At 37.3% G+C, this 26479-nt stretch overlaps 1 protein-coding gene across 1 annotated transcript in view; it reads left to right on the forward strand.

Annotated features, from left to right (window-relative positions):
- Nlg3 (Neuroligin 3) overlaps nucleotides 1-1967 on the forward strand; it is a 43715-nt gene extending 41748 nt beyond the window's left edge. Inside the window, exon 11 of the mRNA XM_018111564.3 lies at nucleotides 425-1967. Within this exon, the coding sequence (XP_017967053.1) occupies nucleotides 425-1566 (1142 nt within the window). The 3' untranslated portion in view covers nucleotides 1567-1967. The remainder of the gene's footprint in view (nucleotides 1-424) is intronic.
- Nucleotides 1968-26479: the final 24512 nt, after the last annotated feature.

Genomic DNA, 26479 nt, shown 5'->3' on the forward strand with positions numbered 1-26479 from the left:
AATTAAAAAAATAAATTAAATAAATTAAACAACAAATTAAATTAAATCTATTAATGAAAAAAGTGTAATAACAAAAATTTAAACGGGATAAATAAAATAAAACAATATATTAAAAAAAAATTAAAAAAAAAAAAACTAAATCAAAATATTTAAAATATAATAAATCAATTAACAAACAATTGATAAATTTTAAAATTAAATTAAATAAAGTAGGTTTTCTTCCTTAAATTTTATTAAATTTAATTCAAATGAATTAGTTCTAAATCTAAAAAGTTCTTAAATACTTAACATAGATGTGCTAAAACTATCATATTTTTCTAGATTAGTACTTTTAATCGCATTAAGAGTAAAAATTCACATACAATCCATAGTTGGTCTCAAGTTTTTTAAATCGAACTCTGCTCGATCTTCATTTCTTCCACAGACACCAAGCCGAAGCTAAAGAATCATTATCGTGCCCATCGGCTCTCCTTCTGGCTGAACCTCATTCCCGATCTGCACAAGCCGGGTGGCGACAATGTGCCCGCTGCCCACCACCAGCTGCACGACGACGACGATGAGCTGGACAACAACATTGCCAGCGATGCCTCGGTGAAGCCCCTGAATCCCTCATACACGTCGAGAGGTGCGAATGCCGCAGCCATGGGCAACTATACGATATTCACGAATCAGGTCTTCTCGCTGCTGAACCTCAGTTCGCCGTCGTCCTCGCTGCAGCGCAACGGGACGCGTTACGGCGGCGGCAAGATCTACCCGGACGATATTCTGGATGCGGATCATGCGGCTGGCGGGGCGGCCAGTGCATCGCAGGATAGCGACGGCTTTGCAGCCTACTCAACGGCCCTGAGCGTGACCATTGCGATTGGCTGCTCTCTGCTGATACTCAATGTGCTGATCTTCGCGGGCGTCTACTATCAGCGGGACAAGACGCGGCTGAGCGAGCCGCGCAGCCAGACGAAGCTGAAACGGCAGGAGAATGGCCAAATACCCAACAACATCTGCGGCGACCTGGAGACCCTGACCATCCATGCAAAGAGCGATCCGGCCACCATACTGTCGCATCATCATGCCATGCAGCATCATCAGCTGCCGCCGCCGGAGTTCGCTGACATTCCGCACCGCGCGCCGCCGCCTCCGAAGCACATGAAGTCCTCGCTGCAGGACGCCGGCCAGGTGGGCGGCGGCGGGGGGATGATGCCGCCGCCCCATGCGCTGCAGGTGCTGGGCAACCAGTGCGGCACGCTGACCAAAAAGAGCTGCATGAAACAAACGCAGGCCACACAGCAGCAGCAGCAGCAGCAGCACTCACCCGCACAGCAGCAACACGTGGTGACGCATCAGCAGCATATGCAGAATCATCATAATCAAAGCATGACCACGGTGCTAACCACTGCCGGCGGCCTGATACCCGTGCCCCAGCCACCCACAGTGCCCGTAATTGTGGCAACCACAACGCAACAGCACGCACAACAGCAACAGTCGCAGCAGCAGCAACAGCAACAGCAGCAGCAACAACAACAGCAGCAACAGCAACAACATCCGCTGATGGATGAGCTGCGTGTGTGACATTAATTGACGGTGCGTTTCAAATGTGATCTCTAAGCCTAGATCATCTAAGCGCACAGTCCGAATAGTCGTTTCAAACTGAGTGTGTATGTCTGTGTGTGTGTATGTGTATGTGTATGTGTTTGTGTGTTTGTATTTGTGTGTCTGTCGGGTTAGTTGACTCAACTGTACTGCATTCGCTAACAGAGTTTGTTTATTTTAGCTGCCTGCTGTGAATGTTAAGCTGCATATGTTAAATAGTTCATTTTAACATTAGTTTTATTGTATATAAAAAAAATAAATACATATGCTTAAAAATAATAGAGGTGTTAGGTTTAGTTGTTGTCATTTTCCAAGCATTTAGATAAACAATTTTATTGTTTCAATTTTCCCAATAAATTATACTTTATTTATAAACTAAAGTTCCATCTAGGACCAATTCACAGTTCGGCAAAACTAATTCAAATGAGAAATCCATTTTAGTTTTAATACATAAACACGATTCACAAAATATTAAGAACAAATTATATATTCCAAAGTATATATGTATTTGTATATGTATAAAACCAATATAAATGTTATTCTTCCAAAGACTGAATTCATATTGTGTATGTGTGTAAATAATATAAAGGCCTAGCTTTAAGCTGTAAAACATCAACAACACCTAATCCAAAGAAATATAGTTCATTCAAATAGCATTAAAAAATTTACAAAATGCAGTTAAAGAACAATTAAATAAATAAATAAATAAACAGGAAATTACATTTTATTAATTTTGCGGTTCCATGTACAAAAAATTGTCATTAGTTAATTTTCTTTTTTGTGTTTTGTAATTCGCTCGATTTGGATATAGAAGCCGCTTAAACACCTTTTGTAGCCCAATTCCAATAGCAACCAATTTAAGCCTTTAATGAAAATCAGAACTGTTTGACAAAGAGGACAACAAAAAATTGGTATTGTTAATTATAAGCCTGCAGCAACTTTGTTATGCGACTAACTAAACCACATAAATATTTATAAAGCTATTAACATTAAATGGATAACAAACAAAAAAAAAAGATTCAAGCAAAACCAAAACAAGCGAAAATCCACAATTAAGAGGTAAGAAAGCGCTCGACTTGCAGATGCCCTGTACTCAGATATACATTAGATTTCAGTTATGATATTACTGCATTGAAATATTGAAAACTTTTTAGCTTGTTCGCATCTTTAACTAAATGAGCAATAAAACTGTTAGACAAACATTCGTTCTTAATCCATTTCAAACCTTTAAGCCTCACCCTTACTTACATCAGATGCCGGGTACAGGGTATAGCAAAAACAAATTTGTAAACAGAAGAAAGAAGAGGATGAGAATCACACTGCTAGTAGTTAAAAATTCAATTAGACAGTGAGTGTTAAGCGCGCATAATATATGAATAAACAATATAAAATGTTCAGTTTTTAATTTTAAGTAATAGTGAAAATGTCGAAAATGTAATTAAAAATGAAATTGAGTTGCGAAAATGCGCTATAAAGCAGCTCATTAAAATGAAGTAGCGCGAAAATTACAACAATTAAATTTGCGTGCATGTGGAAAATAATTGTAAATTAAATAAAAACAAACAGAAAATGGCAAAGGAAACGCAAAAAGCAAAAAAACAAAAAAACAAAAAACGAAAGACAAACATATTTAGAGACAGTAAAAACAAATGATATAGTAAATGAAATGAATATGTAAAACTCTATAGCTCTATAGCTTATGTGTATGCGTATATAGTATATATAGTGTAACTGTAATGGTGTAAAACTAGCAAATATATATACCTAGCAAACCAAAAGAAATACAAAACAAAATAAGTAAAATTAAACAAAATATATATGCATATTTATAGTGTGCTGCATAATTGAACTGGAGAAGAAAACAAGAAAACAAAAAATGATATATTTAATACATAAATTAATTCAAATTTATTGCATTAGAAATGTGTACGAGTGAAAAAGTGCGAAAAAGTTCACTAAAGTCTCAAAAACAAAGCAAAACAAAAATAGAACAAATTTAAAACTAAATAAAACAAACTGTTAAAAAAAAACTGTTCAAACGGTTTTTGATAAAAAAAATAAATAAACATTTCAGATGGAAACCAAAACAATTTGAGTACTAATAAAGTTATAAAAATGTAAAAAAAAAAAATCTAGAAATTATTTTTTTATTTAGAAAACTCCATTGAATGCGCTTTAAAGCATAAAGGGAACAGGGCTTTAAGATACTTCGGGAAATATGCTGGCAATGCAAAAAATAACAAGTTCGGAAATGCTTGCGTAAATAAATGGCTATAACGAGGACTTTAAGAGGCAGTTAAGGCGTCGGATCAATGGCTGACGATGAATGTGTATGTGTGTGCTTATATATAACAAATATAGCTTCACACACATACATAGAGACACTCGCATGCAGCTGTTAACCAAATATGCTGATGGTCTGGCAACTACATAAAAGAGCTCCAAGTCCTATAATGCTTCCATTGATACGTAAAGGCAGCGAACGATAGATAAAAGCTGCACACACACACACACACACACCCAAACAGCACACATACACATAGCACACACGCTATTCACATACCGAAATAAAAAACGAAGAGAAACCATTGAAAATAGATTTATTATGCAAATTTGCCAAAGCATAAGTGAATACATGCCAGACGACTCGCTCAAATATACCCAGTAATCAATAAAAATATGTGCGGAGAGTGTGGCATAGACTAGCAGTTAGCCATGGAGCAGATGGAAACTGGTAAGGCACCTAATGAATTGGATTTATTGCATATGTTTCAGTTTTATTATCTATTTATTTATTCCCTCTTTGTAAAATTATAACTTTTTTATTTTTATTGTTAATAATGTCTATTAAGCCATATAAGCTAAAATTATAATTTATTGTGAATAAATAATGAATTCTAATGTCTTTAGACTAGCCAACAATTCGATAGCTTCCAGGGTATTTCTATTGCCACTATTATTCTATGCGAGGATTGTTTTATGGCTTGCATGGTGCAAGGCTTAACTGCTTAATTTGTGAAAACAAAAAAAAGAGATATATATATATGTATGTATGCATATATATTGAAGAAGGGCGTGGCTTTGGTCTATTCTAAATGTTTGCCCTTGCCAAACTGAGAGCCATGGCAAAGGGAATGGCTTGGAGCTGGCTCAGACTGAAAGTATGGACTATGTAAAGCTTGCATAATTCACATGCGTAATTGAATAAAAACATTTTGGCTAAATTGCTGCCAACATCGTTAGCCGCTTTCTAACCATTTTCTTTTTAGCTCAAGATTTGCGTGATTTTTATTAGTTGCGATTCGCAGCTAGGATAAATCCAATAAGGAAAGTACGCACACACACACACACACACACACACACACACTCACATACGTGGGGAAATGTCAAGGAAGCATGGAGCAGGCACTGGGCCAAAGAACTTGGCACATAATCCCTTTAAATGTCTACTTCGGGCTAGAGCTGGAGCTGGAGCAGGAGCTGGAGCTGGAACAAGGGGAAGGAAGGGTTTTGATTTCAACAAAAGTTTCGCATTTTATTTTTGTAGTTTTTGCATGTGCTGTGTTTCGATACTATTGCAGAGCAAGTAGAGGAGCAGGAGCCGGTGCCGAATAAGGAACATGCTCGCAATGGGCGTGGCATGCTGTGAGTGGGCGGCTGGCTGCCACATGCTGTGCTTAATTTATTAGCACAAGCTTGAAAATTAAATAATAAAAGCCCCTGCAAGTGGCTCTGTGTGAATAGAAATTATCACTTTTAATGTTGCCAAAAAGGTCACGACTCAACAGTGCCTCGCCCGGCCGAGGGCGGGCCAGGGGCAGCTCAGCTGGGCGTGGCGCCAAGCACTGGGTAACGCTCAGCGCTAAAAGTTGGTAATTTATGTTGCCAAATCTGTTGGAAATTGCTTTATACGCTAATAAAAGTATTTGCAAAACAAACAAGTCCATTTAAGGTGAGTGAGCGCTAGGCACAGCCAAAATAAATAACATGTTGCCTCCTGCTCCGGCCTGCTCTAGTATATAATCTGAAGTAATCTATTCAAGCACATACAAGAGAATAAATCCCATTAGAAATAATGTGAATGTGAATTTCATACATTACTTAAGAGCTTCAAATTAATTTAGAATGCACCGACAAGGAAATATACATAATTTAGTTTCTAATAGATCTACAAACTCATAAGAAACTGTGTACATATATAGTGTATTGAGAATGTATGTATGTATGTATGTTAGTTCCAATAAGAATGAGAGAGTTTAGAATTGTTGTTAGCTATCGATACTTAACTGTAAGGCTATCGATAGCCTATAGCTAAAGACAATCAACACTCAAGAAGAATGTCACCAAACGAAGAAGAAGAAGAGAATTCCATTCGAAGAGGAAACGAAGACGCTAGCAGCGGTGCAAGCTTTCACAATTTACAGTAGATTCTAAAATATATTACAGACAATGCAATATGTTTTGCAAGGATCAGTTTATGTAAACATATCTATACTTTTATATCTTACAATGCCATTAATAATGACGAATTATCATGACACGATCTGTATACGCATCATTCAATGACACGTTCTCTCTGAACTTAATTTCTACATTTACAAGGAACAGTAAAAGGCTATAGTGCCATTTCTGCTGGCTGTAAACATATTATAATCAACTTTACCATTTTCCATAAAAGGAACTATAAAATATACCTACCTTAGGTCAATGGGATACAATCTAAATCACTTTTAAATGCTTACAATGAACCTGAAAATCTTACGTATAGGCTCCGTTGCATCATTTCGTAAGGGAACTTTAAACCACCCCAAACAATTATCACATATGTATATGTTTCAACTTATGTACAAGCAACTATAAAGTGTAAGCAATAAAATATTACATGCTGAGCTTAGTATGCTCTATCATGCTTTGCTACCCAAAATTTTTCTCCATAATCCATCAAACATCTTGACTTTTGTCGGCATCACACAGTTAGGGTATTTAGCAATTACCCTGCTTAAGCTTAGCATTACTTTCTTTGTTGTTAGCAAGCATAAAGAAAACGGAAGCAAAATGAGAAGTGCAGAAAAAGTATATCAAGCTAAACTCCATTGCAACGAGTTTTGTCCAGTTAAAAAGTTTTTAGCGCATTTCGTTTTATTGCACATCAGCGATAATCCAAACCAAAATTGAGTGCACAGTTCCGCAGAAGAAATCCAATTTGAAGCCAGAGTACGAAAAAATATAAAACACGCCCGAAAATTCCACGCAGAAAATTTGATGCTGCAAAAACGTAGCAGAAATTTAAAAATTCCGCACAATTTGCACAACTTTCCGCTCGGGGGTGCTGCATACAAAAAAAAGAGATCGAAAAAAAGAACTAGATGTAACATATAAAAAAGTTTAATAGAACTCCTGGCGTTGAATCGTAAGCGGAATAAAAAAAGACCGTTTTACACATTAAACCACTTTGACCGACAAACTTTATTTCCAGCAATTAGTTTGTATTATTTTTTCCAGCTCCCTTTTGCCAATACATTTACTTTTTATCTCCGTTAGATTTATTTGCAGTGTTTTGCAACTTTTTAAATATTTATATACACGCTTTTTGCTACAGGTCCGTCAGGTGCTCTTCGCTTCGCCAAGAACTGAAAGCGATGCGATTTCGTGCTCTGCGCTCTCTAAATGCCACACAAAGTTTTATTAGTTGTTGACCAATATCCATCTCCCGCTGCTCAATAAAAGGAATTATAAAATAAAACCGAATCGCTCGCAAAAACAACCTTCGTGAATTGTCTTGTCTCACTTTTGCAATACTTTTGCCATACAACAGCTGCATGTTTATGACTCTGATCCGCCCACAGCTCATCCACAAATAGTTGCAAGAAAGTTTTCTATATGCATCGAGTGTATGTACGTACATATGTAACTCAAATGCAAAAAGCTTACACAGCCAATTACCAAATACACAAAAACAAGCGTTTCGGACTTGTGGTAAATCATTTAATATACCCTATTGGATGCATCGATGTAAATGGAAAGTTTTTATTGAAACACTTGGAGCAAAAACTACGCAAATATATAAAAATACTATTATCATGAATTTAAAAGTGTCCCAAAAGCTTTTACAACAGCGACTAGCTTAAAATGTTATGTGAACTATGTAATTAATTTTGTTAATGGAGTGGAGACCTCGAGATAATTACAATAAAACATTGTAGGGTTCGATTTTCGATTGATAAATGGAATTAATAAATTCCTGCTGGGCTTACATCAAAATTAAAGGCTGGCCTTAGTTTCTTAAGGTAGAAGAGGAACCCATGTTATCAACAGCGGATAACGCTGTTAATAGTACAGTCTGTCAATGTTGTGGCAAGAGCAATTGCTGTTAATATATTCTGGCAATCCTCTCTATGAATGTATGTAAAACTGCTCAATGTACCAATGTATTACCCCTAATTAATCAATATGGAGAAGTGTTGAGCAACATATGATGCCAGAATTGACCCGACTATCTATGTCTTTGCAGAAGTTAATCAAATGAAATGTGAGCAGAGTGCAATCAAAGAGATTCAAAAAGCTGCCCCAATATGTATGCCAGCTCTCAAAGTAGAAAGCGGCAACTTAATCAATATTTTCAAGATATTCTTTGACAGAAATACAACTGGCAGCCATAACCGAACCCATTTATTTGGACATGGCAAACGCATTACAGAGCCATACAAAGTTTTAGAGCAGAGGACATGGCCATAATCCAAGCAAGCAAAACCGAATTATAAATGAGAGCCGGATGGCATCCACTCGTAACTCTCAGGAATGGGAGTTGATTGCGCAAAATGTGAAACTCTGTCATGACTGGGTCATTGAGATGAACCTGGGTGCTGCATTCGATTGCTGTCATTGGCTTTGACTGCCCCGACAAGTGTCGCATGTTGTGCTATCTAATGTTAAGCTACTTTTCATGTACCAGCCATAATACAAGCCACCCCCTCTCTTCCACACAGAGCTCCCCGTCCACAGCCCACAAGGAAAGCGAAATCAGGCGACTGCTGTGCAGCAGCAGCAGCAGCAGCTCGACTCAGTTCTCCAGAGCTTTCAACGACCGTTAAGCAACGCAATTATTCATGTTTATGATGCGATGAAGTTGTGCATAAGCTTAGCCCCCATCCTGTCCTCCACGACCCCCCACCCTCCCCCACACACTCTTACCTTTGGCCGGTGCACTTTTCCCTCGACTTGCTTTGCTCGATAATCAGGCACCGCACAGATTGGCTGCGCTTGAAGCTTGGCATCTGTGACCGCTGAGCTAACTGTTTGCACTCGGTTACCGTATTGGACGGGTTTAAATTATAATCAGTGCCCGAATACAAATAGCTTTCTGTCATTGCAGCTGCAGACCCTAGCGGTTGCTCTGATTAAAAACCAAAAATAAACTTTAAAAGGTCCATGGAATGAGAGGTGCACGTACTTCAAATACTGCATGATTTTCGATTTATTGCTGAGAATATACATACATATCTTGTGTGACGATAGCCGATAGGTGAATCGATCGATAGGTCATCAACAGCTCACTTTTTTGCTGTCTTATTAAGCGTTGTCAATATGACCACTGGTCAGTGATATGACTATTATTCCTCTAGTTTTTGAATTTCACAAGGATATAGGCTAACTCTAATCGCAATCGATGCAGCTTTACTTTTCCTCCAGGAGAATAGCTGAATTGCATTTCGAAATTTATATTTATGTATTTTTGTATAGGCTCACTAAAATTTATTTGTATACGTACAAAATTCAGCCAAAATATTCGAAAATAAAAACTTTTCGAAATTCCCGCTAACCCTAATCTTTCTATTTCTACCTCAATCGTTTTTTATGAATATGCTAGATCTGGCCGAAACTAAGCCAAAGCGGCAACACTGCACACGCTCTCACGAGAACGAAAAAATCGTTCCGGGCAAAACTCTTCGGTTCTTTTCGTGTCTTTGTTCTTTGTTGAACTATTCGTTTGACGCTCTTTTAACATCATTCCCAGGGAGTATGATCACTGGTTAGTCATCAGAGCTAGTGGTACGATTGAATTTCACACGATATTCTACAAGTGCGCTCTGTTTGCGTAAAAGAAAACTAACGGAAAAAATTAAGGAACTTCTACAGCACACGATATTATTAAAATTATAAAGCTCAACAAGTTTACTTGTGCAGCTCAACTTCAGATGTTTATTGTAAAAGCCGATGCCAATGCCTGAAATTTAATGTCTACAAATGATATTATAATTAGCTACAAGAGACAAAAACACACATCAACATTTGATTATGGCACTAAGCGCATCTTTGGGTTGTTAGGGCATTAGGGACATACCCCAGGAAACTTAACATGCAACGACAAGAAACTGCAATTAGAGAGCAAACATTTTAATTAGCTCAATAACTAGTTGATAGGTGAAGAGCATGAAAGGGGAGAGGCTTTCAAATTCAATTTGTTTGTATATATATATATATGTATGCATGTATGAATTTCTTACAATTGCATTGAAACAGAGATGAATAAGAGAGAAATAGAGATAAATATGATGAGAGTGTAATAAACAAATAGTATTTATTTATAAATTCCTCAACATTTTTATAAAATCTTATATTTCATATAGTTAATTGCCGAAGAGCTGGAATTTAATAAACTACTGTCGCTTACATAAAAATGTATGCTAAATATAACACAAATACACCCATATACATACCTCATTTCGAAATAGATCATAAAAATACTTAAGAACAAATTTGCAGGTTTAATGGAAAAAGTTTTGATGCGTGGCAAAGGCGGCTAATTCTATTGTCATTAGCCAAAGTATGGCCATCCAAATCGTGCATACTATATAGCATCTGTATATGTACATACATATACATATATATATATATATATATATATAATGCCAAAGTAAGGTAATGCACATAATTGAATTTTCATGCAACTAAAACGCCTACACAGAGGAAGAGCGAGAGCCAAATGCCTTTGTTACTAGATAAAAAAAAAAAGAAATGAAAGAAAAGCGAGCGCGGCTCGGTAAAATTAAAGTGAAATTGAAAAAGTTTTATGAGCTTTTCCGGAGCGCCAAGCGTAGAGCTGCGAGCGGCATGCGGCATGTGGCAGGCAATGAAAGAAAAATATTACACAGCCGCCGCCGACGCGTAAAGAAGACAAAGGCGTCGCCCGACGATTTGCCGCTGTTCCAATCCTTGTTCTTTATGTTGTTTTGTGGCTCAGGTTGTTGTTGTCTCTTTTGTTGGCGCCGCCGCCACTAAATTGCCTTCCCGTGCCAGGACCTACCGCCGCCTCGAAACTTTGTGCAGCAGGTTGCTTAGGTAACACAGTTTTATGTAGTTATCCTTGACGCCAACGTCATCAGCTCTTGTAATTGCATAATAATTGCAGCGACTGCAACGGCGACGTCGACGGCGGTCCTCTGAACGGCAGCGGCACTCGCTTAAGCTAATTTTCCCATAGAATTACTTTGGATGAGTTTGGTAATTAATGGCAGCAAGCAGCAGGAGACAGCAACAGCTCCGCCCCACCAACTTCTTTTGATGAATAACTCACGAATTGATGAGAAGACAGCACAAGCTTTTGGTAAAAGCACATTAATATTTAAATATAAATAAAAAACATATATAATTTATTTAATTGTTACAAAAGATTACTTATAAATACTTAGTTTGAGAGCAGAGTAACAAAGACCCTCCCTCAAGCAGATATATGTATATATAATTAATAATTTATATGTATATGAAAAAAATACATATAATGTGGAAAATAAATGTAGAAATAGCCAAACTTAAATAAAATATTTTTTTAAAAGCAGTGTACATACATATTTCATATTTATTGATTATATATACATATATATATATACATATATACATAGTTAAATAATAACAGTAATACAAGTTTGTAGTATTCAGATTCAAATGTCACAAACATGCAAAATTACAATTAATAGTTTATATTGATTATTATACAAATATGTAGCTCTAAAGAAATATATGTATTTTTTAAAATACAGAATATATGTCACATGTTATATTATGTAAACAAATTTTACATAATTTATAATTCAAAGGAAAATTTTTATACTTAAGCGTCTTAAAACTTAAATGTTTGATTTATCTGATTTAATTGATGGAGAATTACACTTTGGAGCGATTTTTGGCGAGCTGAAATAAGCAAAAATGCCTGGGGCTACAGCAAAACATGTGTCTGCAATTATTCCTTTAGTTTTGTATGTCTTAGTTTAGTCTATATTAAATTGTTAAAGGAGATTTCTCTGGAGTTGTCAAATGGCTTTTCTGAGAATTGAATTTTTTTAAAGACATGCCTCAGCATTTAGATAATATTATAATTTATTTGGTTATGTATTGTTAATGAATATCCTCTATTATCCTTTATAAATTCCATCGCATACATATCTCAAGGCTCTTCAGCTCAGATTTTTTTGTTTATGTACTCTTCCTCTGTCGACAAAAGTTGTGCAAATTTAATTGCGAAAATTCTGCTTGTTCAAGAAATATTTGCATACTTTATTTGGGGGCGGGATGGGGGGTGAGTGACGTCCCTTTCCAAATAGCGCATTACTTCTTATATTTCGGTTGCAACTTGCCATTGCTGTTGTGCGTGTTGTTGCATGTTGGTTGTGTCATATGCAGCCAAATTATTTGCGCAGCATCGCAAAGCAATTTTTCTTGTAAATGTAAATTCTTGCAGCTTTGGAATTCGGTTCGCTCTGAATTGTGTTGCATTTGCAATTTAAAGTTTTCGCACGAGCAGCGAACGGTCAAAGGGGCGGGGCGACGGGGGCGGCCTGTCTGAAAAAGTCCCTTTGAGTTGGCGCAAAATTGGGCGAGTGCAGCGAGAGTTTTGTTTGGCCTTATCTGCTTACAGTAGCTGGCCACGCCCACACGCCTCTAACGACAACTAAAATACATTCGGGGTAGCCATATATACATATATATCCATGTGTATATAAATCTACATTTCTTCTGCCACTGGCAAAACTGTCCAAAAAGTGTCAAATCCTTTTGCATACATCCTTTTGGCCTACAGCCACAGAGCTGGAGCTGGAGCTAAGGCTGGGGCTGGAGCTGGTCATGTGCCCAGCTGTTGTCCTTACTGGCAAACTGAAGATCAACTAGAAACTATTGAGTCGCTGCCTGAGTGTCCTTGCCAGGACTGCCGCTGCAGCTGCTGCTGCGGTTTATTTGCATCAAGTCGCTCCACGTGGCAGCTCTCCTTAAGCCCATGCCGCCGCGCCACGTCTCTACGTGTCCCTCAAGTATTTTCCAAGCAAATACTGCACGAAATTGCTTTATTTGCCTGTTAGCTGCAAGTTGGCTCAAGTGGCCAAGGCAAAAAGAAAAAAAAGAATGAAAAGGAAAACATAAAAAACATAAAATAAAATAAAAGGACGAACTAAGCGTGCTAAATGTCAAGCAAGCAGCTTTTTTGTGTGTCCTTTCTGTCGAGGCAAGATTGACACTGCTTTAAGTCCAAATAAATCGTTCTTCCATTCCTACATCTATTCAGACAAGTTCACGAATTATTAAACAAAAAATGCGCTTCCAGTTCAAATTCCGTTGTTGGGCTTAGCTAAAAATATTAAGAGAAAAAAAATGTTAATATTAATAAAGGTAGCAATACAAATACAAACCTCAATTATTTTTTGCTATAGTTAGGTGATTTATGTTCCACAACTCGAGCTATCACTCCTTTCCCTCCAGCGAGTTCTCATGTACATATTCGCTTACTTTCAGCTCCGCCGCCGTTAAACCTGCTTACCCGGGAGAAGGTAGTTTATTCTTTGAAGAGGCAGCTCTAAACGTAGGCACTCGGCTCAGTCAGTAACTCTCTGAGATATCATCCGCATCACCAATTCCAGCTTTATGCAATCATTTACAGCTTCAGAATGTTGTAGGTGTAATCCCATCTGTGCAAATCCTCCTCCTCCTCCGAAATAATCCAAAGCAAGAGTCAGTTCCAAACCAAGCTCAATGGCAGATCAAATAAAATGGCAATGATAATGAAAAAGTTAATGATAATAATTATAGTAATAGAAAAATATTAATGCTATTCTTACTCAAACAAGCTTTCGAAATTGATGTATTATTAAGCACAATATTTGATTTCAAAGATATAATTTAATGAATCGGTCCGTAGCGTAGTTCCTTTACAGTCGCCATTAGATCAAAGCCAACAACACTTATTGCATGTATAGGCTGGCTTAATGCACAAAAACGAAAGCGCAGTCTATAAATGCAATAAATATTGTATAACCATTTGAGGGGACTCTTTTCACACATCGTTCACTAAATATTCCGGTAGTTTGAATGCTGGCTGCTGGGCATTTGTAGATTTAAGCGTTTGTTGGGTTTAATCAACTGTACAGACCAAAGTAAACACCAACAGACGCTTAAATCTGCAAAAGCAACAAAAAATTTCAAATTACAAATTGACGACGTGTTTCCAAATATTAAATATTTATATTGGAAGTGCGTTGTGCCTTTTTTTGGTTTTATTAATTACACTTGATAACAAAATTTGATAGAGGCAGGCAGTAGTTTAATTTTCAAAGTGAAAAGTAGATCTACAAAATCTGGGGAATTCTAAGATTACATGATTTACAATCGTTTCTAGTGAACAGCTTTTTTGTCTATAGCTATTGAGTTATTCGTCAACAAATTTATCTCTTGAAAAATAAAGGATAGCTATATCATCTATTCAATATCTAATACTTCCTGAACTTCACTCGATTGCCCTTTTATCACTTAGGCCCTACATACTCTCTGTTTCTCAATTCCGTTGTTCAGTGTTCATTCGCACAACTCTTTCTAAGCGCTTTTAGAAAAAAGTTTGATATGTTTGCCATGTGATTATTATTATGATGTGTGCATTGTTTATCTTTGTGATTTTTTTTTTGTCAGCGCTTTTACGGTCGAATACACAAATTAAATTACGCGGGAAGCGGTTGGGGGGTCGCTTGTATTTCAATGTTTATCTTTGCCTTTTAATTATAGTTTGTTGTGTTTGTTTAATGTTAATATAAAACAATCAATTATAATACCTGAAGTTTTTGCTATTGTTATGTTTTTTATATATGCATTCTTGTTTTTTTTTTGAACAATGCAATTTATTGCGTATAATGCGATTTAAGCTGACGCGGCGCATGAGTAATATTTACTTTCTATTGAAAATGTGGTTTGCAACGCGTGGAAAACACGTTTATCGCTATGATATGCGAATGAACCAAATAAATGAGATACATTTCACATAGTTGTGGTGAAATAAAAAATAAATAAAATGCCACTTAACACAATTCAAAGTATATATGTATATGCCACATTAAGTTTTATGAAATCCATAATTTATGCGAGAAGAATTCGCAGCACAACAATCAAATGAAATTCATCAGCTGTATTAAATATTTTTAAGCTTAGCTCAGTGCCGCCCACCTCAATTAGCTGCACAAAACTATCAAATGAATCATTAAAATATCAATTAATTTTTATTGAACAGTGATAAAACTATACCATGGGCACATTCCTCTGGCCAAGGCTGTCGCTTATTTTTATGGCATTCGATTAAAGCTGGTAACTGGTGACATTTGTGCGTTACAATTTGCAAGCGATATGCATTTAACTGTCGGCAACGCAGGCGAAGTTAAAGCGCTATTACAATATTAATACGGACGCCAGTTGACGCGCGGGTCAATTTGCTTTTGCTTTTTTGTTTTGCATAAATTTTAATGCATCGCGCGCAAAATATTTATATGCACATATTTGCACAACGCCCCATTGCACATTCGACCAGCCGGCCTGCCCAACCGGGCTGGACATAAGCTGGGAGGAGCAGGCAGCTCTGAGCTTTATTGGCCACGCTTGCCTGGACGCAGAGACACGGCTCAGCTCCAAAAAGTGCACAGTGCGAACTCTATTTATTAAATTATGCCGCCATTTGTGTTGCCGAACCGCTGAGGGCGACGCGTGCATGATCTATTTTTAGACCCAACTGCCTCTCTATGCGATTCTCACAAAGTACAGCTTACAAAGTAGCTCCAGCCAACTGATGTCTATTGAAAATACTTATAGCTTACAATAGCTATGTATTGAATATCCAGCAGTTCACATTTATCTTTTGCGGCCTGCTTTTACATACAAAATTCTTACATCGCACTGAACAGAACATTCAGTACACAAATCTGTTCAATGTAACGTACGAATAATGTAATAAACAATTTTTACATATTTATTTTTGTTATTGTTTTTTACCAATCGATTCTCAATTTGCATGCTTATTGTAAAATCGTTCCATTGAAACATTGAATGGCAGTTTTCTAGTTACTCAACTACCAGTCAATGGCTCAATGAGACGATGATAGGAAAAGCGAATCGAACTAGATTTGACAATGGCTGTTGAGTTTCCATTGATGATGTTTAATTCGGTATATTTGTAAAATCAACGTGTAATTCCAATCTGAATATAACGGAATAGCAGAAGACTTTACAAAAACACAGAGTCAACATAGCTAGGCGCAAAAAGTTTTTAACTGAATTATCGTATTTTCGGGATGCGATGCTTTTGGGTTTCAATCTCGATAGTGAACCACCATCAACTTTCACACATCGAACTTGGAAAATTGAAGTGGTTCACTCTTGAGACTGACCCCCACTGAACACTGAACACTGAACACTGAACACTGAACACCGAACACCGACATCGTTGCACAACACTGAACCCTTGCACGCTCTGCTCCCACTGCCTCAGCACAATCAATCGACAATATGATTTCGAACGATCATAATTGTCGAATGCTTATGCAAATGCAAAAAGTAAATGAGCCGGTTCGACGTCCAATACCCTACGCTTGCTGCAAAAACAAAGAAGTATGCATTATTTAGATGCGTGTTTGCTCTACATATTTAAAGGTAATGCCATGAAATGATTATACTCACACAGCTCTGCCATGTAGTATATGGCGACACAGCAGCCAACCCAGGCTGGCAGTCGGGATACCGGGCCAAAGTCCATTTACGCTTGTATTTGTGCGCGAATGCGATGCACACAATTTGCTCGACTTCAATTATTTATGGACATTTGTGAATAGTTACAAATGCTGGCGCGTGCATTCATATTAAGTGTGGACTGTGAAATGGCAAAAATAAATTATAATTTACTATGCCACGATCCAATTCTCATTTAAATTGCTCCATTTGACAAATCTTGGTCGCAACGAGAAGCAGCACAGCTAAGCAGCATAAATAGATACATTCGTTGAATATTTCAATTTATTTCTTTGGACACACACGCGAGCCAATGCCAAAAAATGTGAATAACTAAATAAACAAAAACCTGAATAAAAATCATAACACAAATTGCATATTTTGTGGGCTCGTCTCGTGTGTCCTGTTTTATCCTGCTGCCCGGCTCAAATAAGCAACAAAGCACCATTTGCATAATGAGCCTATTATAATTGCAATTAAAAATCGTTTCCTCCACCTCTCTCTCTCACCCACACTCTACGGCCATGCATGACTAACGGCACAGGATAACAACAACAAACAGAGAGTTTACATTTCTACAACAAAATTACTGCATGCCATTTTAATTACATAAATAAATAGAACTAAAAACGGGGCGAAAAGAAATACAAAAAATATAACTCCGGTTTTTGGAACCAAAATTTGCTATTAATGAGGTTGCCTTCGGCCATGCTCTATACTAATACGTAAAGCTGCTGCAAATTATGGCTTATTGGCGTATACGTGCATAGTAAAATTGCGGCTATAAATCGACTAATAATATACAAATAAATAGTTGCTAGCAAATAAAATGAATACGTATTGGCAACAATTTGGAAATAAAATGAAAAATATGCGAATATGAACAGGAGTTGAAATAACCGAAGCTGTGTAATTACAAATACATAAACTATATATGTTCAGCATACAGCGTATTTCATACAGTGAAACTTTATAAAAACGTGTGCAATAACTAATTGTAATAATTACAAAGTCAACTATTGACCTATCAAATCTTCTAATACAACAAATCTACCAGATATACCAAATAAATATTGGGTTAATGGTTTTTATCTTATCCAAAAATACTATGGTATTACCGACTGCAAATAAAATTAATAAGTCACATTGCTTAACTAAATAATGAGTATTTTGCAGTTGGTAATTCAATTTCCAAACTGCCAATTGGTATATGTATATTATATTATTTTTTGCAAGTCTATGGATGATAAGAATAGCAATTTAGTCGCTCATTTTTTAGTTTTAATAACTATAGAAAATAACACACTCACAATATACATTAACTAAAATTAATTAATTAATTGAATTAAACTCATAAAAGACAAACACACATTAAAACGTAAAAAAAAAAATTAAAAAAAAAAACACCAAAAAATAAATAAATAAATAGATGAGAAAATGTATATCTACTATATACTTCTAAATATTTTATATATATTTTTTTCATATATATTCATATTTAATTTATATATTTTTTTATATTTATATATTTTATATTTTATTTTTATATTTATATATATTTTATATTTATATTGGTTGTATCATTAAAAAACGAATGTTTATATGGTTATTAAAATTAATATAGAACTCAACTTGTTGCTTGTCAATTGAGCTGTGAATTATTCTGACTGATCTCATCATCCAGCAGAAAAATATCCAAGATGAGACAACAGAAAGAATAACTCGCAGTCCAATTGTGGGGGGGCTGAGTTCGTCTACTTCTATAGGGTATGTAATTATTCCGTATGAACTTAGCTATGAGATGACAGATAAAATAATACCATGATTAGATTTACATACATCGAAATTAAATAAAGGAATTCACTTTTATATGTTCATGATATTGATCGATTGATTTACATGTTATTCTCGCCCATGTCATCTAATTAAATACATAGAGGACAATAAGCAAGAATACCATGTAAAGCGAGCAATTTATAGTAGAAGCACAATCTATACATACATATATAGTTTACTTTAAGTTTTTTAAAAATATTTTCAAGAGTTAATTTAAAGCTCAAGCGCGATACGTTAAATCTACTAACAAATGTAATAGTGTTTTTTATTAATTAAAATAAAATGGATTCGCGAGTCTTGTTTATCTGGAAATGGAAATGAAACTGGTGTCACGCGCTTCGCTATATTTACATAATCCCATGCGCTCTGGAAACGGGGAATATGTCCAGTGCTTCGCCTGGCTCAAGCGAGTGGCGGGATAAAGAAAAAGGGAAATGGTCGCCATATATCCAGCTGCCAGTGTCAATGCAACCGAATGTAATAAATTCTTGCAACAGAGCCACAGCCAACAACAGTCGCCCCGCATCAGGCCCCCAGCCACTTCCCCCCGCTGCGAGCGAGCGTTGCACATGCATCCAAAACTGAGGAGCAAATTTAATGCCAATAAATTTAAATTAGCAGAACGTCGTCTGGCATCGGGGCTGCAGGACAACATGTCTGGGCGGGCGCACGCAGTATTTATGATGGCACACAGAATAGTCGAGTGAGAAAAAGAGAAAGCAACGAAGAGAGAGAGAGAGAGAGAGAGAGAGAGACATACGCACACATATAATCAGATAAACAGCTAGTAGTAACAGGACACTCCGAGCAGGTGTCTAACACCAAAGCCCGTTATACTGTTGTTGTTGCTAATTAGTGTTGTGTCCATGTGGTTGGGCTTCAAGATGCAGCTAAGTGAAGCAGAAAAAATGTGACCGAGGCGCATTATGGAAATTAACTAGGTTCAAGATATGCGTCTCTCTCTCTCTCTATCTCTCAGCAGAATCCACACAAAGTGGAGCAAATTGGAATGTAACCAGTGTTAAATGTCGGAAAATTGATTGCACGTAAGTGTTTGCCTGAAGAGAGGAATATTAACTGGACGAAATCAATGAGATTAAAGCACTTTACGGAGAATCATTTGGTGAGATTTAAGAGTCCGAAGCAAAGCGAGGAGTATGGAACGAAATAAATCTGATATGAAACAAGTGAGAAAGCTCTAGTCGAAACTGCTCGACTACGACACCCCCTGAACCGTTCAAGCAGCTGATATTTCAATAATTCGCACACGCCTACGCTTACGGACATGCACAGCATACGCGTGCACGCATAAACACGCATTGGCTGCTGTGTGGGCTTGCTATGGGAACTTAATTGTTTAATAACTTTTCTTGTGGATGGACTAGCACAAGTATTTAAAATACAAAGGTGAGAGCGAGGGGTTAATTTTAACAAAAATCTAAATAGTATGAAATCCCTTCTATTAGCTTTAATGATGTAGGATATATGATTTAATAACCAATTTTCATTTTATAAGTGATTATGTTTAAGTAGAGAAGGATAATGTGTCATGAACTTAAAAGAAAAAAATTTATAAAAATAATTATATAAAAGAATAAAACAACCTCATTGTTTTAATGCTGGCATCTCAACATTAAGTTTCTATATATTTTAATTATCCAACTTTCCGCCATATCTTTATGAACCTATGTTGTCAAAATCGAAAATTCCAACTCTCGCACTGAAAATACTGGAAAATATATTGTTAACTTGTCACACCCCTAGATGACGAATCAGAAAGAGTTTGCCACTTTATAAATGCAAATAATTAAAAATTGTTCGCCAGTAGATATGAAATATTTGGTACCTGGTTTCCCGATGAGAGCAGTACTTGAAAGTTATACCTCTTACATATGTTTATAAAATGTTCAAATTATTCTGTTGCATTGTACCCTTCTAACAAACATGTATCAAACAAGTAAAGCCCAGTGAAGACTTGGGTTGCATCCGAAGAAATTCATTAGTCAACGGGAGTGTGAAACCGGAACACTGTCGCGACATCCACAATGCGCAACTATGTATATTGAAACGCAGCGCTAAGAAACCCTGCCCATAGACATCGAGTGGAATGCAGCTGAGCTGGACTGGCCAAAAGAGCGCAAATGCTTAGCGGGAAATCAAATGAGTTTTTACTGATTGGCTTTGTGCTGCGGCATCTGTCCGCCGCAAGAAAGCCAGGAATTACGAGGATGCCGCACAACCAGCTAACGTGGCGCATTTCTCAGCTGCTATTGGGCCAGGGAATGAAAACAAAGGACTCGGACAGAGCACAGATAAAAGCGACTGTGCCCCATTTCACTGTGAAAAGTGAGACGTGTCTGCCACATAACAGTTTAAATAACTCGGGACGTCTTTAAATATATGGCGTGCAACGCAGTGAGAGATGGAGAGGGACTGTGGGCGGGGGCATGTAAATGAAGCGTCTCAACGCGAGCTAAAGACCGCCAGGGACTCATCAATATAAGCAACTTGAGCAGACACATCTAATGACAGCATAAAATGTAAAATGAACTCGCAGTTCAAATGCACAACAGCGCCGAGCCATGGATGTGGGGGCGTGGCAGCTGAAGGATACAGTTTATCATTGTGCTGAACAAGCCTAGCGAAGAGGATGCCGAATCAGCGAGAACGACGAATGACCGTTCGCTGGCAAAGGCAGGCAACCTCCTAGACACCACACCACTGCGCTCATTCTGTGGCTGGGCGTGTTGCTTGCTTGTCTGCTTCATTTATAACCACCAACGAGACGGCAAAGGACCACAAGGACGACGCTCAAATGCAAGACCGCAAAACTGTTTGGGTTTTTCCTTCATCCTTGCATTCGCAGTGACCTCCTCCCAGCCAGCGAGCCCAACAACACAGCAGCAGCTAGAGCAGGAGCCAGGAGTCAGGACAGCTGTCATCATGAACAACGAGCAGCGAGTCCTGCCACTGAGTGTGAGAGTAAAAGAGAGAGAGAGGGAAATTTTCTGCCAAGTGAAGCCAAGCAAAAATAGCAATTCAGAGAAGTCCACAGAAAGCAAAAGTTTGTCAGTCAATTTTGTGTTTGACATTTTGGCACGCCCACCAAAGAAGACACCGCACTCAACGCCCCCACATGACGGGCCCCAACCGCTGCCCCGTCGCAAATTTGACTCTAAATGTGGGAATAAGTGATGCATTAATGCCAAATTCAATTACACTAGAAACTGAGTAAAAAATAACTATGCGAAACTTTTTTATCAAATTAATTTTACAATTGCTGTTAAGGAAAGTAAGAAATTTACAAGTGATAGACATGTATAGCGAGCGGGGGAAAAAAGCAAATATTTTTTATAAAAATTAGGCAAATTGGAGGTGAACAAGGAAAAAGTTAGAATGTTGATGCTCGCTTATGGTTCAAAATGAGCTGAAATCGGATTCGGATTTGCTAAGCACAAATTGAATCTACAAAACAAATTGATTGTTCCCTGTGTAAAGATGATGGGAGATCAAGCTTTCTCAACATAAAAGATCTGGAATATATAGTTTTTCTATATTTTCAACCACGCTTGAAAGGCATTGATATGCTACCAATCGTAGGTCTCAAGAGCAGTTTCATAGTAACTGTCAAATTAAACGTACTGAATTTGGCTCCAGCACTGTGCAAACAGTATAAATTTTGACGTGCAACGCCCATAAGACAATATTATCTGCACTCTGCTAATTCTGGTGAAAAAATGAGAATCGAATTAATCAGGTACGACAAATAGACAATCCACACAGATACCGATACTTACTCCACTTAAGATCATTAGCTAAATATTCAAGGTATTCGGTTTTAACGAAGGCGAACGATATCCTGATGACGCGTTGTGTATATTCATACTATATTTATTTGAATACATGAATCTTCTAAAAGTGAGCATTTTCTAATTGAAATTTTCTTGTTTTACTAACAGAGGAAAAAACGCTGCGTGAGCGAGTAAAAACGATATATGTATATATGATAGAAATCAATAAAAATTAAAAATAATGATAAAAGGTTGGTTAATTATGTAAAGTTAAGTCGTAGGTATGTATGTAAAAAGGTAATACAATAGTAGGAAATAAAATAAAAATGTAAATACATACAAATTTTAAAACAGCTTTACATTATGACAATATTATAATAACCTATTTTGTGTATGTAAATGTGTATACATACATACATATATAACTCTTATTAACTCACTCGACACGAGGTGGAGCCTTGTCTCCTTCAATTTCGCCACTCTTGAATGAAAATTTGCAGTCTTGAAATTGCGCTCGTTGATGCGCTTATCTTATTTTAATGTACGCCTGAGAGGTATATGGCAAATAGGCCATACTCGCATATGACACAAAATTCTACAATTTAAAGTGCAAGAAAAAATTAAAATTATTAATATATGCTCGTTTAGATAATCCTTTTTCCAGTTAAAAATAAAATAGTTCAACAAAAATGGGATTTAAATTTTCTCTTGTGGCTCACCAAATGAAAAGCTAAAGTATTTTCCAAAATCCCAAAAATTCGTTACCGGATCGTTCCGTAAGCTTGCCTCAGCTCAGCATATCCCTGCTGCCAATTGCCGAAATAGCAAAGCAAATTGTTTCGATGGCTACCGTAGCCGATGCTTATCCTTTCAACTGTCAGGGTCTGTTGTGCCGAAGAATGTCTGAAAATAGTTTGAAGGCCAATTAATTAAGTGCCATGGAGTATAAATCAAATTGCAACCACATGAACTGCAGCGCCACTAGCACAAGCCAAATGTGGTGGCGGCACACAAAAAGTAGACGTCAGTTGGAGGACGTTCGGCAACAAAGCGTGAAATTTCAATTTGCCATATTAATATACCCGATGCAAGCAGCAGGCAGCAGGCAGCAGGCAGCTGAAAAACCGAGAATAGTCAAACGGCAGACGGCAGGCGAGCGAGTCCTGTGTTGTGGTATCTCCCAGGAGCAGAATGGGACAGCATTTGGACTACAATTCACAACAGCCACAAGGAGAACTGGCAGCGAATAGCAGCTGCAATTCGTTACGCCCCCAATTGGTGGCGCTGGGGTGTGGCTGGCAGCAACACTTCCGTTTCCGCTAGCTTGCGCTGATTGTTTTATATCCTGTCAGAGGACACGCTGCAGTTGCCGAAAATTCGCCAACTTGTTTTGCGCTTTCTTGTCCAACTCTCGCTATTTGACTTGTCTAAGGATACGGCACAGCGACAGCCACTTGCAGTTGTCCCTGCTGCCGCATTGTTGCGGCATTTTAATGCGCTGCTCCACAAAATCCACTCCCCATCCACCTCTCTCTCTCACACTCTCTCCCTCTGTCTGTGTGTCTCTTCTTTCTGTCTGTGGTGTGCATATTTAATCAAAGTGAATTACAAATGCCGCAGACGACATTTAAATCCCCTCGCCCCCAAAGGCAGCCAAGAGTGTTGCATGGCCAGCGCTGCATAGCATCAAGTCCGTTTGCAGTGTTGTACAACGCCGCGTTGTAGCGTGTAATTTGCCTGGGCAGATCAAAAAGCATTTCAGTTAATAATAAGAAGAGTCCATTATTTGCCAATTGACGGGCCAGCAGCAAGGCTAACTCCCGCCCCTACCTCAACTTAATTTATGTAATTTTTTATATTCCTTCGCCCATTGTAAATTTTATTAAAATGCTGCTCAAGTTTCACTTTGCTTTCGGCTTCATTTTGCCTTTGTCTTGGCAAACTTTTGGTTTCTTACCTTTTTTATTTTTATTTTTTTTCTGCAGACCCCGGACTTGACTTCAGCTGTTTAATAATTACTCATTTGCTTTTAACCAAATTGGTTTTTGGGAAATATGACAAAAGCATAGAATAAACAAAATGAGAACACTGCAGCCCCAAATGACTGATTGCAAAGCACCCGTTCACGACTAAGAATCAGCTTAATATTTAAAGAAAATACCAATTTTTTTTTACAATGGTTTTTCATTATAAGTTATAGGTTCACTTGTAGTGAAAGCGTGAGCTTATCATTTATAACATTCGTTAGAGGGGGTTTACACTCAAATTCGTTGATAAGGTATCATATATTATAATCAAAGATAATAGTATATTTTATTTAACTTATGGCATTTATCATACATACATCATAAAATATATAATCTTTTATCCTACAATGCAGATTATGTATGATTCCATTCCATTATACATCATACATATATCATAATATGGTATAGTAATTTCAGATTTTATAACTGTGAATATGTTACGCGTATTAACAGCAACATGCACATTACGCAAAACGAATATACCCTTCACATCTTCGTAAACCAGCATAGAATATGGAAAACAAAAAAATTTGGTTATAAAGTTTGAATTTCTTGGGTCTCGCCTAATAGGCTTTTTTGTCAGGGTAGATGCATTGTTTTGGGGTTTCCTCCGCTCTTTAATTATGAACGGGTTTCAATTCGATTAGAGAAAATAAAAGAAAGAACTTTGAGGCTATACGCTGATGTCCCAGCTGATAATAGAAACTCAAATTATTATATGCCTAATGTATTTATACTACAAACATTTTAATTGAATAATTATTAAGTGTCTCGACATGCTGTAACGTTTGCTTGGCATTAAACGAATTTAACTAAAACGTTTCTATTTTTACACATTTAAGCTGTATAGAATTTGCTAAGGGACGCGTCCCTTGGGCATACAAATCAATGTCCAATTCTCTTCTTTTCCTTTTTGCTAGCCCTGAAAACTTGAACGCACCCACAACAAAATACGCATAATGCGAACGCATTGAAATTTGTCTTCAATTTCAACTGCCAAATAGTTTGCAAAAAATATATACATACAAATATGTATATACAGAAAAAATCTAAAGCTCAGATTCATAGAGCAAATTCCCCAGGCTGCAATAAAAATGGAAGCAAAAAGCAAAAGGAAAACCATAAAGTTGAATCGTACCCAAATTATTTTTATGCACTGCAGTCGTATTTTGATGCCCAATCTGGAGCTCGGACTTTCTGTACTTTGATTTTATGGCAAGGCAGTTATGAGTGCTGCATACATCAGGCATTGGCCACTCGGAATACTCTCGCTTAACCCCAGCGACATTCAATTTACTTGCGAGCGAGTGTCAAATTTTGAGGGGCATCTGGCTTAGAGGGAGATTAGATTGCAAAGCTTGACTGGAGGGAGGATGGCCGCCCGTCGTTATATGCGCATAATTTAATAAGCCTTTCGGGCAGACAGGCTCTTGAGGCTGCTCCCGCTCCCGTATCTGCCTCTGCCTCGGCTCAAACGAAGGGCTTGAGCTGAGCAGCATGTAACCCAAATGGGGAGGAGTTGGTCCTGACAGCAGCTTAAGCCTATAATTTACAAGGTTTCGGCTCACTTTGACTTGGCAGCCTAATTTACATTTCTTTATATAAGGACCTAGCCCTCTCTCTCTCTATACATCGCACTCTTTCGCTCTTTTAGCTGAAAATTAAAGTGCGCGCAAGTGTAATTAAGTACTTGAGCAATACGCAAAATCCTTGCGAGTGGGAGAGCAAATAAAAAAGGACTCTGGCAAGCATTAACCCAAAATGCTCATTGCCATTTCTCACCAGCCCAGTCGACTGTAAATGGGTTAAACTCCATAAAGATTTATGACAATTTTTAATTAACAGCCGAAGCTCAAAGCTTAAAGCGCAGATTGCAAACATTTTTAGCTAAAATATATGCAAAAAAAAAATATTCAAAAAAAAAAAAAACATTATTTCCTTGATAGGTCATCAAAATTTCACTTGTTTGCAATTTTCATAATTCAAATTTCGCTTTCATTTTGGCAGTTGGAAAGTTCAGCAATTTGTATCGACATTGTTAACATTTTTGCTCTCACATTTTTGGCATTCGTTGGCAGCGCTCTGCAAACTTTTATTGGCGCTCACACGCATGCACATTTTTTGCATTGATTGGGATTTGCTGCTGTTGTTGTTGTTGTTGTTGTAAATTTGTGAGGTAAAAGTTGAAAAGTTGACAACAAACAGCCATAATTG

The sequence above is a fragment of the Drosophila navojoa genome, chromosome 2 (genome assembly GCF_054131105.1).
Source record: "Drosophila navojoa isolate 15081-1374.11 chromosome 2, UAZ_NAV_1.0, whole genome shotgun sequence".
NCBI classification, from domain to species: domain Eukaryota; kingdom Metazoa; phylum Arthropoda; class Insecta; order Diptera; family Drosophilidae; genus Drosophila; species Drosophila navojoa.